The 13,760-nt window shown below is 35.3% G+C and overlaps 1 protein-coding gene across 13 annotated transcripts in view; it reads left to right on the top strand.

Annotated features, from left to right (window-relative positions):
* The window catches only part of OXR1 (oxidation resistance 1), a 446,019-nt gene that overhangs the window by 428,815 nt on the left and 3,444 nt on the right, over positions 1–13,760 (top strand). For 10 of the 13 annotated variants that reach the window (XM_010863466.1, XM_010863474.1, XM_010863473.1 and 7 more), the window contains 5 exons: positions 6,314–6,394; positions 8,190–8,315; positions 9,095–9,247; positions 10,604–10,699; positions 13,222–13,295. In XM_010863466.1, the coding sequence (XP_010861768.1) occupies positions 6,314–6,394; positions 8,190–8,315; positions 9,095–9,247; positions 10,604–10,699; positions 13,222–13,295 (530 nt within the window). The remainder of the gene's footprint in view (positions 1–6,313; positions 6,395–8,189; positions 8,316–9,094; positions 9,248–10,603; positions 10,700–13,221; positions 13,296–13,760) is intronic. The other 3 variants (XM_010863467.1, XM_010863479.1, XM_010863478.1) reach the window with 1 other exon arrangement.

The raw sequence follows: 13,760 nt of genomic DNA, 5'->3' as shown, positions 1-13,760 counted from the left end.
TTAGTTGGCTAGAACTAGGTCTGGTACTTTATGTTTTACAAGACTATAAATTATTAATTAATTAATTTAGTAGATATAGAGCTACTCCAGAGGATCTGTTTCTTCTTGTATGGATTTAGTGTTTTGTGTCTTTCAATGAATTGGTCCATTTCATCTAGGTTTTCAAATTTGAAAGTGTAGAGTTGTTTATAATATTCCATTATTATCAACAGTGATGGCCTCCATATATGATATAATTTATTTGTATGTTCTCTTTTTTCAATTTTATTAGCCTGACTAAAGATTTAAATTACAACTATTGAAAACAGTAGTTGTAATTTAAGACAAAAAGAAGCAAAGTTTTAACATAATCCAAGTCTTATTTTGTAATAAAGACTTTGTCATATATTATGAAATGTAGAACAGAGTTTTAGGTAGTTACAGGATGCTATTGTATTCCCTTTTTTGTTAGCTACAACAGCTCAACTTTAATTTCCTCCTTTTAAAAAATATTTTTGGATATCAAAGTAAATATAAATAGCATTGTTAATAACATTTTTCTTTCTACATTATCTCCCTTTACTAAGGAATAAAAGAAGGAGTAAATGAGAAATGAAAATTCCACATTCACAGATATCTCTGTTAGTCTGCAAGGCAGTTGGGGGAAGGGAGATTTGTTTACAGATAATCCTAAGGGGAAATTCAAGAAAGAGAACTGTTGAAGCCAAGCAAAAGACACTCAGTTGTGTCCTTCCTACTCTCTGCAACCCCATGGACTATAGCCTGCCAGGCTCCTCTGTCCATGGAATTCTCCAGGCAAAAATACTGGAGTAGGTTTCCATTCCTTTCTCCAAGGGATCTTCCCAACCCAGGGATCAAACCCGGGTCTACCACATTGCAGGCATGTTCTTTACTGTCTGAGCCACCAGGGAAGCCCAAGAGGACTCTTAGACCGAAGCATTGCTCTTTCTTTCTAGGAAAACGTGTTCTTATTCACGACATTTACAGCAACTATACATTTCCTCTTTTTTCAGCTTTTCTTCTTAGCTGTGTGTCTCACTGTAATAGAGATGAGTGGATTTCATTCTGCCTTTAGGTTTGTAATTTGTTGAAAGTAAATGCTTAGGCAAACACTTTGTGAGAGTCCTTTGTCAAGCAGTTCCTACATATGGGATTTAGCAGTGTATCCAAACCACTTTGCACCTTAAGAAATGACTTTTTAGCCAGACGGCTAATACACTTTTAGTTAGAAGGTCTTGAAATAGAGGAAAACAATAGAATGGGAAAAACTAGAGATCTCTTCAAGAAAATGATACCAAGGGAATATTTCATGCAAAGATGGGCTCGATAAAGGACAGAAATGGTATGGACCTAACAGAAGCAGAAGATATTAAGAAGAGGTGGCAAGAATACACAGAAGAACTATACAAAAAAGATCTTCACGACCCAGATAATCACAATGGTGTGACCACTCACCTAGAGCCAGACATCCTGGAATGTGAAGTCAAGTGGGCCTTAGAAAGCATCACTACAAACAAAGTTAGTGGAGGTGATGGAATTCCAGTGGAGCTATTTCAAATCCTGAAAGATGATGCTGTGAAAGTGATGCACTCAATATGCCAGCAAATTTGGAAAACTCAGCAGTGGCCACAGAACTGGAAAATCTCAGTTTTCATTCCAATCCCAAAGAAAGGCAATGCTAAAGAATGCTCAAACTACCGCACAATTGCACTCATCTCACATGCTAGTAAAGTAATGCTCAAAATTATCGAAGCCAGGCGTCAACAATACATGAACCGTGAACTTCCAGATGTTCAAGCTGGTTTCAGAAAAGGCAGAGGAACCAGAGATCAAATTGCCAACATCCACTGGATCATGGAAAAAGCAAGAGAGTTCCAGAAAAACATCTATTTCTGCTTTATTGACTATGCCAAAGCCTTTGACTGTGTGGATCACAATAAACTGGAAAATTCTTCACGAGATGGGAATATCAGACTACCACCTGACCTGCCTGTTGAGAAACCTATATGCAGGTCAGGAAGCAACAGTTAGAACTGGACAGGGAACAACAGACTGGTTCCAAGTAGGAAAAGGAGTACGTCAAGGCTATATATTGTCACCCTGCTTATTTGAATTCTATGGAGAGTACATCATGAGAAACGCTGGGCTGGAAGAAGCACAAGCTGGAATCAAGATTGCCGGGAGAAATATCAATAACCTCAGATATGCAGATGACACCACTATTATGGCAGAAAGTGAAGAGGAACTAAGAAGCCTCTTGATGAAAGTGAGGGAGGAGAGTGAAAAAGTTGGCTTAAAGCTCAATATTCAGAAAACAAAGATCATGGCATCTTGTCCCATCACTTCATGGGAAATAGATGGGGAAACAGTGGAAAGTGTCAGACTTTATTTTCTGGGCTCCAAAATCACTGCAGATGGTGATTGCAGCCATGAAGTTAAAAGACGCTTACTCCTTGGAAGGGAAGTTATGACCAACCTAGATAGCATATTCAAAAGCAGAGACGTTACTTTGCCAACAAAGGTCCGTCTAGTCAAGGCTATGGTTTTTCCAGTGGTCATGTATGGATGTGAGAGTTGGACTGTGAAGAAAGCTGAGTGCCGAAGAATTGATGCTTTTGAACTATGGTGTTGGAGAAGACTGTTGAGAGTCCCTTGGACTCCAAGGAGATCCAACCAGTCCATTCTAAAGGAGATCAGTCCTGGGTGTTCTTTGGAAGAAATGATGCTAAAGCTGAAACTCCAGTACTTTGGCCACCTCATGTGAAGGGTTGAGTCATTGGAAAAGACTCTGATGCTGGGAGGGATTGGGGGCAGAAGGAAAAGTGGACAACAGAAGATGAGATGGCTGGATGGCATCACTGACTCGATGGATGTGAGTTTGAGTGAACTCCAGGACTTGGTGTTGGACAGGGAGGCCTGGTGTGCTGCGATTCATGGGGTCGCAAAGAGTTGGACACGACTGAGCGACTGAACTGAACTTAACTGAACTGAACTGATTTCCTCAACTGTGTACTTTAATACTTGGGAGTATGATACAGGACATTTTGTAGCAATCTGTCCATTTTCTACTTAGGTTTAATCTTTTGGATAAAACAATACTTTCTGTACATGGATTATGATTTACTAAGGGGTTAAAAGTTAATTTGAGACTAATTTCAGATCCACTATATATACTAGGAATCTGTATCTCTTTATTCATTTTGATAGGGGGAAGTATATTTCTTTAGTTGCTGGAGGAGATAGATGGGCCTAAGGCTGAGCAGCTGGAGTTTGTTCTTTATGGGCAGATACTCCAAGATGAAGACAATAGCAGGAAGAAGGAGTATCTGAGCCTTGCCCAGAATAAAGCTAATAAACCATATATTCCTCATTCTCAAAGTCAGAGACCTTCCTGACTACACGTGCACAGAAAGGCTCCTCGAAGGTCAAAAGGGGTGGGGGTGTCTCTCCATAGTAGGTGATGTCAATCTACCCATAGGCCTCTTTGCAAGAATCCATCTTGTCTAAGAGATGTGTGAACACACATGGAAAATCCGTGGGATAAGCCAGATACAGTTTCAGAACCAGGCAAAGCAAGGTGATTGGCCAAAGGAAGCCCAGAAGAGAATGCCCCTTACGACTGTTCAAACTACCATGAACGCGAGATGTGCTCTCTGAGTTCACTGATGTGAGTGTATTCATAACATACCCTTTTTCCTCCTAATAAACACTGTACTTGTTTCACTACATTTTGTCTCTCTTTCGGAATTCGTTTATATAGAGCCCATGAGTCAAGGGCCTTGTCACTGGCCACTGTGCCTGGTGGTCCAGTGGCTAGGATTCTGCGTTATCACTGCCACAACGTGACTTCAGTCTCTGGCCAGGGAACCAAAATACTGCTTCAAGCCAAGGCCATCCGAGATCATCGTCATTTGATTTCAAGTCTTTCTTCTTTATTAGTTTACCTGCACTTTTGACACTGTTGTATATCTCCATTCATCACAGCATGAGTAAATATTTAAGGGAAAGGAGGTGGTGAGTTTGCAAGTCCAAGAAAGGAATATAGTTTAAAAAAAAAAATTAGAAAAGTAGATTTGTGATATTAAAGAAACTGTGACAGTACCAGATATAATAAGTTTATAATGGCAATTTATGGCTCCCTCTCTGTCAGTTCCTGTTCTAGGTGATGTTGGTACATAGATTATAACTGATCCCTTTATGAGCAAATTCAACTTTACTGTCCTCCAGGAAGTGTGTTTTATATGGTAAAAGAAGAGCTTTAAGTGTAAGATAAGCGTTGAGTGGAAGAATAGAAAGAATGGAAAGGAATAGTTAAGTCATATAATTTGAAAACTCTTGTATAGAAAACTCCTGTAGACTGAATGCCATAGGAAAATAGAAGAAAAATATAACTGATCTTTAAATATTTTGTAGAAAGTTCTGTTTGTGACTTAGAAAAGGAAGCTGTGATTTTTAGTTTTTTACTTTTAGTACCCAGTTTTTCTTTCATATTTATTGAAAATGCTGTTCTTAATTGAACAATCTTTAATATTTTTAAATTTAAATTTAAGAGTAGGGAAACTGGGCTTCCCTGATAACTCAGTTGGTATAGAATCCGCTTGCAATACAGGACACCTCGGTTCAATTCCTGGGTCGGGAAGATTGAAAACCGAAATGTTTTAATATCAAAAATAAAAACCAAACATAAATATGGATACTCTTCAGCCTTATTCTCTAGTCCTTAGGTAAATGATGAAAATCATCAAGTAAAAGTAGTGTTAATCCCTATTTACTCTGTGGTGGGCACTATATTCAGTCCTTTATGTGCATTTCTTTTTATTTACACAGAAACCCTATTTGGTATGTACTCTTATTGTTTTCATTCTTTTATGTACTCTTATTATTTCCTTTGTCTTATTGTTCCCATTGAGAAAAATAGATAAAGGAGGAGGAAAACCTAGTTCCATCCAATTCCCCAGAGGTTGAGTCATAACCACTTCAGGTTTCTTTGTAAGTAAAGAGTCAGCTATCATATTTTATGTTCTTTGCTTTGCGAAAGTCAATTTAATAATGGCCAGAATGAGAAAATCTGTCCAGTTTCTTTTTGGTTTTTTAATTCTCATGTCTCTCATTGCTTTCACCAAGTTTACTTTGCTCTTTATAGAGGTGACTGATTCCTTTTAGTTGGCTGGAACAAAAACCTTTTTAAAAACCTAGTTTAGAAGTCTTGTGGGTCAATTGGTTTAACTGCATTTTGTGGCCAGAACCTCTGCAAATAACTGTTTGATCACAAGAGGAATTTGTCATAGCTCAGGAGTATTCAGCACATATTATAGCACGACCAGAGTTCACTGTATTATGGTTACTGTTTTGGTAATTATGTCATGATCTGAAAAAGCGGTAGCTGTTGTGTGAGTCTGAGGAAACTTGTCTGTTTTCGTGGGCTTTTTATAATGTTTATCTGTTATACATGGCTTTCAGATTCAGCAGTGTGCAACAGACTAGTCTAGGCAACTATAGAAGATACACAATTACCCTTAGTAATTTAGAATGTAGGAAAGTCATTAAGTTTTAGTCACAGATAACTGCTACAGTACCGACTCTAAAGTAGTACTGTAGAGGAGGGGCAAAAACTTTCAGCTCAGGGTTATTTAGAAAGACTGAAGTAGACATGCCTGAGAATACAATTAGATACGCTTTTAAAAATGTAATTTTCTGTTTCCGGAGCTTATTTTTCTTATCGTCTTAGGTTTTAAAATGTGCTTCATATCTTTTTCTTGCTCTTCCACTTCTTTGTTGTGATACAGACTGTATAGCTTGGGTATATGCTACCTTTGCCAAGAAGAAATTTTTCCAGCATTGCTGTTAGGATGTAATGTTTGAGTTAAACTGATTGGGAGAGTTGAAACTACCATTTTTTCTGTAAACTGCAACACAGTTAGATTTTAGATGTTATCTTTGATGTTAGCAAACATGTTATATTTCATACAGCATTTTTTTATAAAGGACTGTGATGCTACCTAGTCAAATTTTGTCTACATGAAACAATCCATAAAATAAACCTTCTACATTGTATACTAGTAGTAGTGTGTTAGTAGTAGTTAGTAGTTAACTACTAGTAGTTAGTTTGGGTGTGGTAGTTAATAAGTTAAATATATTCATGTGTATTGCACTGTAGATTAATATATAAATCTCTTAGATTTTGAGCATGGAGTGGGGAAAGAAATCCTAATTACAGTTCTCTTTCCCATTTAAACTTCTCCAGTTTTTATTTTATTTGGGCTGTTTTTCTCAACTGTCAGTGGAATTATTGTCTTCCTGTCTCCATATTCAGGTAGTGTCAGTGGCTGAGTATCACCGCAGGATCGATGCTCTAAATACTGAAGAACTGCGCACACTCTGCAGACGTCTCCAGGTGCCCCATTCAGTAGTTTAAACCCCTTCAGAGATTGAATACTTCCTATTTTTAGTGTCTTTCATCAGAGCAAATCTCTTTTTTGAAGGATTTGTTTTGACTGCAGCACTAAAATGCCCCATCAGAAAATTCCTTTTTGTATTAATAAGAGTACAGTATTGCCTTGAAGAGCTGTAGGGCTATCTTTTCTGGCATCTTTTCATTTATTAAAAATATTCAGAGGAATTTTCTGTTATTTTAGAACTGTTCTTAGTACTGTGTTTTTTAGATTGATGAGGAGTTTTCATTTAACATTGGAAGAACGTCTTGAGTTTGAGATTGAATCTTTACTAAACGGTATCTGAAAGGTGTGGTACTATGGGGAAATGTTTAAAAATTTAATGGATAGCAAGGTTCTCTTTAAGGCTATTTCAGTTGTATCAACCTTACATCAAATATCTTAATGAGATGAATTGTTTTTGTCCTTGAGGTTTTCCTGGTTGGTATTAGACATATTTTGGAGTAGTATTGATTAGGTACTAGAACTAGATAAATTATTTAAAAATATGTGAAATAATCTTTGTGATTTTTCAGAAATAACTATATATTTGAACTCATTTTTAAGTTTTGTGTATTATTGTGTGTTTTCCTCTTTCTTAATGAGATACGCTTTCCTGAATTTTTTTCTTTTAATGCTTCTCATGCTGCCTCAGATTTTTTTTTTTAACCTTTCACATCATCAAAATAAGGGTAAAACATGATGTGAAAGAATTAATATAGTTCTCATCAAAAAACAATACAGTTCTAGAACATGTATTGGTTGAAAATGTATGTTGTTAAGGTTTGGTAAGAAATCTGTTAAAAGAACAAAATAATTTAGCAAGATTTCATTCCTGTGTGGAATCACAGTCGCCGAAAATTGCTGCATTTTAGTTATCTGCTCCAATAGAATTCTGTTTTCCGATTTAAAAGTTTCATCAGTAATACTTATGTTTTCATATATTTTACTTTCCAATATTATTGCATTTTATAGATTAAATTAACATGAAAAAGTGCCAACATAGTACATTCTAAAAGAATTTATTTTGATTTAATGAACATTTTTATCATTTTAAGAATATCAGTGAGATCATTTTCATCAAACATATACATTCTTTTAAGTGCATCAGATTGTTCTAATTTTAAAAATAGGTTTGTGAACAAGTTTTAGATGTATTGTTTGGTTCAATTAGATTTAAAAAATTTGTGTTTAGAAAGTAAAAATTTTAAAGGCATTTTAAAAAATAACAGTAACCTTTTCAAAGCATATAAATTTACATATATATGCACACCAATGAAATATTATACTTTTTATTGTACTGTTTTTTAAATTAAAATTAAAATTTTGGCACCCAGGAAGTTTTCTTAATTATATTTGGCAAATTTTGTTTCCCATGAAAAAAATAATCTCATAAAAATAATATCTTAAAATAGCACAGAGAAAAAAGCAGGCTAGCTCGCTCACTTTTGCCCTTCAACAGAAGAAGTATAGTTTGCATGCAGTTTACCCTTTTTACACAGAAATACAGGGTTTATCTTTCAATACCTGTCCTTATTCATGTAGTGGATGAGGAAAATGTCTTCTTTAGCAGAAATCTCTTTCTACATTAGACATGCCATTGTTATTAGATGGAGCATCTTTTGCCTTCTACAATCCTAAATTAAAGCTTTAGCCACCTTTTTCAAGGTATAAGATTTGATATCTCTCAAAAGGCTAAAAATTTTAAAGGTTTGTTGCAGTTTTACATTAATATATTGCTTCTGTTTGCTTCTTTAGATTACTACGAGGGAAGACATCAATTCAAAGCAGAGTACTCCAGTGAAAGCAGACCTGGAATCTGAATCTTTTCGACCAAACCTAAGTGATCCCAGTCATCTCTTACTGCCAGATCAAATTATAAAGGTATGATAATTACCCACTTTTGTAAAATTCTGAGTATGTGCCCATGAGAGTAAAATAGCTTCTTTTTAGTTGATTTAAAAACTGAAGAAGCAGAGCTATTGCTCCTGTTCTTACTCTTCAATGAAGAAAAAGTAAACAAATTATAGCAATTAATGTAATGGAAGATATTAGGAGATTTGGGTAACCAGACATTAAAATAAATGGCAATAGTAATTTAGGTGAAACAGGATAATAGCCAGTATTTAATTTCTTATTGTGTGCCAGTTACCTGCTTTATATAGGTTGTCTAATTTAGTTGCTGCAGCCCCTGTAGGAGTTGGATGTTCTTATTGTCACATTTTGTAAATGAAGAAACTTGGGTTTAGAGAGGTTGAATAAATGTTCAGAGCCATACAGCTGTAACATATTGAAGCTTGATTTCTAATTCTGAGAGTCTTACTCTAGATTTGAGAGGTGTTAATAATCAAGGTAACAGTTCATCTGATATTTTTGTTAATTTGATACAGAGGATGCAAACAATAAGGAACCCATGTTTCTTGCCTCTAATGTATATATTGTTTGATATGATTCTTTTTTTGTCTAATGAACAATTAGTGTTTCATACCAAGAAATGTACAGACTTCAAGCATCTCTGTATCTTTCATAATGATAAATAATTTCTACTGTTACTTTCATAGCCTACATTTTATAAAGTATCATTTAATTCCAGCTGGCATTAGTATTCTGCAGATTGACAATAAGAAACTATCAAGTATGTGTTAACAATTTATTTTTCAAAGCTTACCAAGCATCTTCCACCAAGAACAATCGGCTATCCATGGACTCTTGTTTATGGTACTAGGAAGCATGGCACAAGCTTGAAGACCCTTTATCGAACAATGACAGGTTTAGACACTCCAGTGCTGATGGTGATTAAAGACAGTGATTGGCAGGTATGAAAAGTAACCACATACCTTACCTTTTAAGAGATGGAAGTAGCAGGAATTTTAGCATATTCTTTTGATAAAAAGCATTAGTATATTTTATTAAGTTTATTTGGTAATTATTGAGTGCTCTTGATATGCAGGGCAGTGCTGAGTTCTGCAGAGGGATAGATATGAGCATGAATAATTAAAGAGTTCCTACCTTCAAAGAATTACAGTCTGGTTAAAAAAATATTAAAGTATGAGAGTATCTCTGATGCCAAGCAAAATATGCCTTAGTATAGTGAGAACCTATAAAAAGTAAAAGAGGTGTTTATATTGTTCATTTCTGTCTGGAGGAGATAAGAGTGAGGTTCAGGGAAATGGTGAAAATTGACAGTCCTGAAGTGTGGAGAAAGTTTTGAAAGTTAAAGATTATTGTGTGAGGATGTCAGATAAGCAAGAAACACATTGGTTATCTCTGAAGCAGTAGTTTCATAAATGGACAGAACAAATCTTTGTATCATTAAACCTGGTAGCTTCCTTTGGGGAGGTGGAGGTGGTTACATGGAGGAGGCACAAAGGGAGTTTCTGGAGTGCTGGTAATGTCCCGTTTCTTAATATGAATAAAGGTTAAATGGGATTTTGCTTTGTGCTAATTCCATATCGAGCTGTATAATTATATTTTATACATATATTATTTACACACATACCTTACAATAAGAAAATCTATTTAAAAATTAAGAGTATGAAAATAGAATATGAGGGGATATAATGACTATAGAGATCATCAATCAAACTCTACATTCCCATTTCATGATCTGAAACCTTAGACCTAGAGATTGGAATGACTTGTCCAGGCCTCTTATTCATTGTGTGTCTTGTACTGTGTAAGGCCAAGGCATTATAATACTGAACAATTCAGACCCAAATTTTGTCCTCATGGAATTTACTGTGTAATGAAGAAAAAACTAACATACCTTTTTAGTAGGAGAATGTTTACCCATGCTGGAGGGTTTTTGCTTTCTTAAGTTCTATAGTACTACAACAGCTGTTGTCTTTATTATACGTACACTGTCATCCTGAAATGTGTCTACCACTTTTTTAGATTGTCTTTTTTAATTGTTATAATGAACATCTTTCTAGGTTTCAAAATGAGGAAAAATCTAGTATTTTCCCACTGAAAAACTGATATGTTTATACCTGCCAATAATATGAGTTGTTTAACAACTGATCATGCTTCTCTGTTAAAGTACAGATAGATAAAACTATGGTATTTTTTTTTTTTTTTTTTTTTGTATTTTAGTTAAACATATATAATGGACTAATGCTTAAAGAAACAAATTGATAGTTGTGTCATTGAACATGCCTTTTTTTAATCCTTAGGTTTTTGGTGCATTTGCATCTCAGCCATTTAAAGTGAGTGATGGCTTTTATGGAAATGGAGAGACCTTTGTTTTTACATTCTGTCCAGAATTTGAGGTAAGGACAGTTATTCCAGTTACATTCAGTTTGTGAAGAGATGGTATCATGAACAGAACATTCAGTCTGGAGTTTTGCATACTTGGATTTGACTCTCAGTTTCTGCCTTTTACTGTTAACTTGGCACTTTTTTTTTCCATTACCATTTTCACCTTCAACTTTCCTGTGGATAGAATGGGAATCATAAAATGTAACAGGGTTGTTTGAAAATTGAATGAAAACCATACATGTGTAACACTTGATGTGGTACCAGACACACATCGTGGGTCCAGTAAGAAGTATACATCATAATTACTATTTTGTTTATGAATCATCATTGTAAAATTTCTAGAAGCTTTAACTTACTAAATAAGTTTTAATAATGAAAGTCAGTCTTAAAAACTTAAAAAATAAATCATTTGGGTTTAAGTCAAAAGTGATTACCTGATTTTTCTTTATTGTGACTTGACTAAAGTAGATACATTCTAGTGCCAATAAGATCTAAAATTTTTAAATGTACCTAAATTTTAGTGAACGTGCAACTCCATTTGAAGCATCGAGTGCAGTCTTAGTGTCTCTAATACAGTCTGATGCAGCATGTCAGACAGTTCCTAGGAGATAAAATTTTAATCTTGAAAATAGGAACCAACATAGTTGCTTAAAAAAACAAAAAAGAGTTGTCTTTAGGAACAGCTTCTGGTTAATCTGGTGAGCCACTTAAACCCAAGTTTGTTAGGAGAGTTCTTATTGCGTTACCAAATTCTCTTTTTTTCATGCCTTCCTGGTGGCTCAGTCAGTAAAGAAGCTGCCTACAATGCAAGAGACCTGGGTTCGATCCCTGGGTTGGGAAGATCCCCTGGAGCAGGGTATGGCAACCCATTCCAGTCTTCTTACCTGGAGAATCCCCATGGACAGAGGAGCCTGACGAGCTGCAATCCATGTGTACGCAAAGAGTTGGATGATACTGAGTGACTAAGCACAGCTTATAGAAAGTGAAAGTCTCAGTTGTGTCCGACTCTTTGTGACCCCATGGACTATACAGTCCATTGAATTCTCCATGCCAGAATACTGGAATGGGTGGCCTTTCCCTTCTCCAGGGGATCTTCCCAACCCAGGGATCAAACCCAGATCTCCCGCGTTGCAGGCAGATTCTTTACCGACTGAGCCACCAGGGAGGCATGAACAAAATATAATTTGGTAGCACAAGAAAAACTCTCTTAACAAACTTGGGTTTAAGTTGCTCACCAGATTAACCAGTGCTTTCCATTCCTTCCATAAAACATATCAACTGACTCCTACAGCTAGCTGGAAGCTTGTAGTTGTTACAGATTTTGGAAGTTTCAGTTGTGCTTGTTTTCAGTCCTTTTTGTGATACTGTTTCTACCTGTTAACTAACAATGCAATTAAACAAATGTTATGTATCTATGAAAAAGTGAGTATTAAAAGTTTATTGAGAACTATAATGAATACTTTGGAAAATGTTTATAAAGACGAGGTACTAGAAATTGATGTTGTATTAATATTACGTTTAGGTAGAACTTCCATGAAAGATTGGAAATATTTAAGAATATTACTAGAAGGTTTTTTTGGCTGCTCTGGGTCTTTGTTGCTGCACATGGACTTTCTCTGGTTGTGGAGAGTAGGGCTACTTTCTAGTTGTGGGCTTCTCACTGTGGTGGCTTCTGTTGTTGCGGAGCACAGGCTCTGGGGCCCGTGGGCTGCAGTAGTGGCAGCTCATGGACTCTAGACACAGGTTTAGTAGTTGTGGCACGTGGGCTTACTTGCCTGGCAGCATGTGGGATCTTTGTGGATTAAGGATTGAACTCGTGTCTCCTGCATTGGCAGGAGGATTCTTAACCACTGGACCACCAGGGAAACCCAACATCCAGAAGTTTTTACCCTTGAATTTCTCAGATGTTTTTATATTCATTGCTCTTTAAAAAAATTGAAACTGGAAGTCATAAATAAGCATGTTACTCGTTTTTATGAGAATAATGATAGAGCAATTCATACCCAAAGAAAAGACCTTGGCCATAATCAAAATATTAAAATATTATCAAATTAATATATATTTATATTTGATGTCTCTGGAAGAGGGAATGGCTACCCACTCCAGTATTCTGGCCTGGAGAATTCCATGGACTGTATAATCCATGGGGTTGCAAAGAGTTGGGCACAACTGAGTGACTTTTACATCACTTAAATTTGGTGTGAAAAATAGCATATACTCAGTTTTTAGCTGATTTACTTTCTTTGACATTTCTCATTTAACCATCGAATTCTTGATACCTGTGTAGTCAGAAAAATTTGTATATATGAAGAAATAGTAAGATGTGTGTATTTAAATTATGTTGCAGTTGAACACATGCTTTCAAATTTAGTCTTAAAAACTGAAAGCAAAAGCACCACCCTTTCGGCCCAAACTTTTTCTGTTCTTGTTATTCTCCTTGCTGTCTGTCTAGGCTTTATTAACTATTTGGGATTCAGGAGAACTATAGTAATCATTTTCATCTACATATTTAAAGTTTTTTTTTTTTTTGTAGGTCTTTAAGTGGACAGGAGATAATATGTTTTTTATCAAAGGAGACATGGATTCACTAGCTTTTGGTGGTGGAGGGTAAGTCTCTTGAAAATTTGACTATGAGATTTTAAAAGAAACTTTAAGAATTCATTTGTGTTATTTTTAAATCAGCTATCTTTGAAAAGTTTTGATATTAGAATCCTAATTTATATATTATGAATAATTTTTATATTATGACTAAGAAAGTATGTATTTGCAGGGAAGTGCATAAGTGTAATATATGAAACCCTTGATAGAATATTTGTTTATTCATCTCAGAATGCTGTTTAGTTGATTCCCTTTCGATTAAAACCCATCTTCTAGAGTACACAGACTCCTTGATATTTGACAGAGAAATATACTAATCCCTTCGAGCTTCTCAAATTTTCAAAAAATTATGATGATTTATTCTTTCTTTCAATTTATTGTTTTTAAAAAAGGTCTAAATTTTTTCATATTATTCTACCCTAGAGACTATTTGGATTGATATTTTAGACAACAGAAGTTTGTTTTCCTGTTAAA

This window comes from Bison bison, unplaced genomic scaffold (assembly GCF_000754665.1).
Source record: "Bison bison bison isolate TAMUID 2011002044 unplaced genomic scaffold, Bison_UMD1.0 scf7180017864491, whole genome shotgun sequence".
Lineage (NCBI taxonomy): Eukaryota > Metazoa > Chordata > Mammalia > Artiodactyla > Bovidae > Bison > Bison bison.
This window is presented reverse-complemented; position numbering and strand designations above follow the sequence as displayed.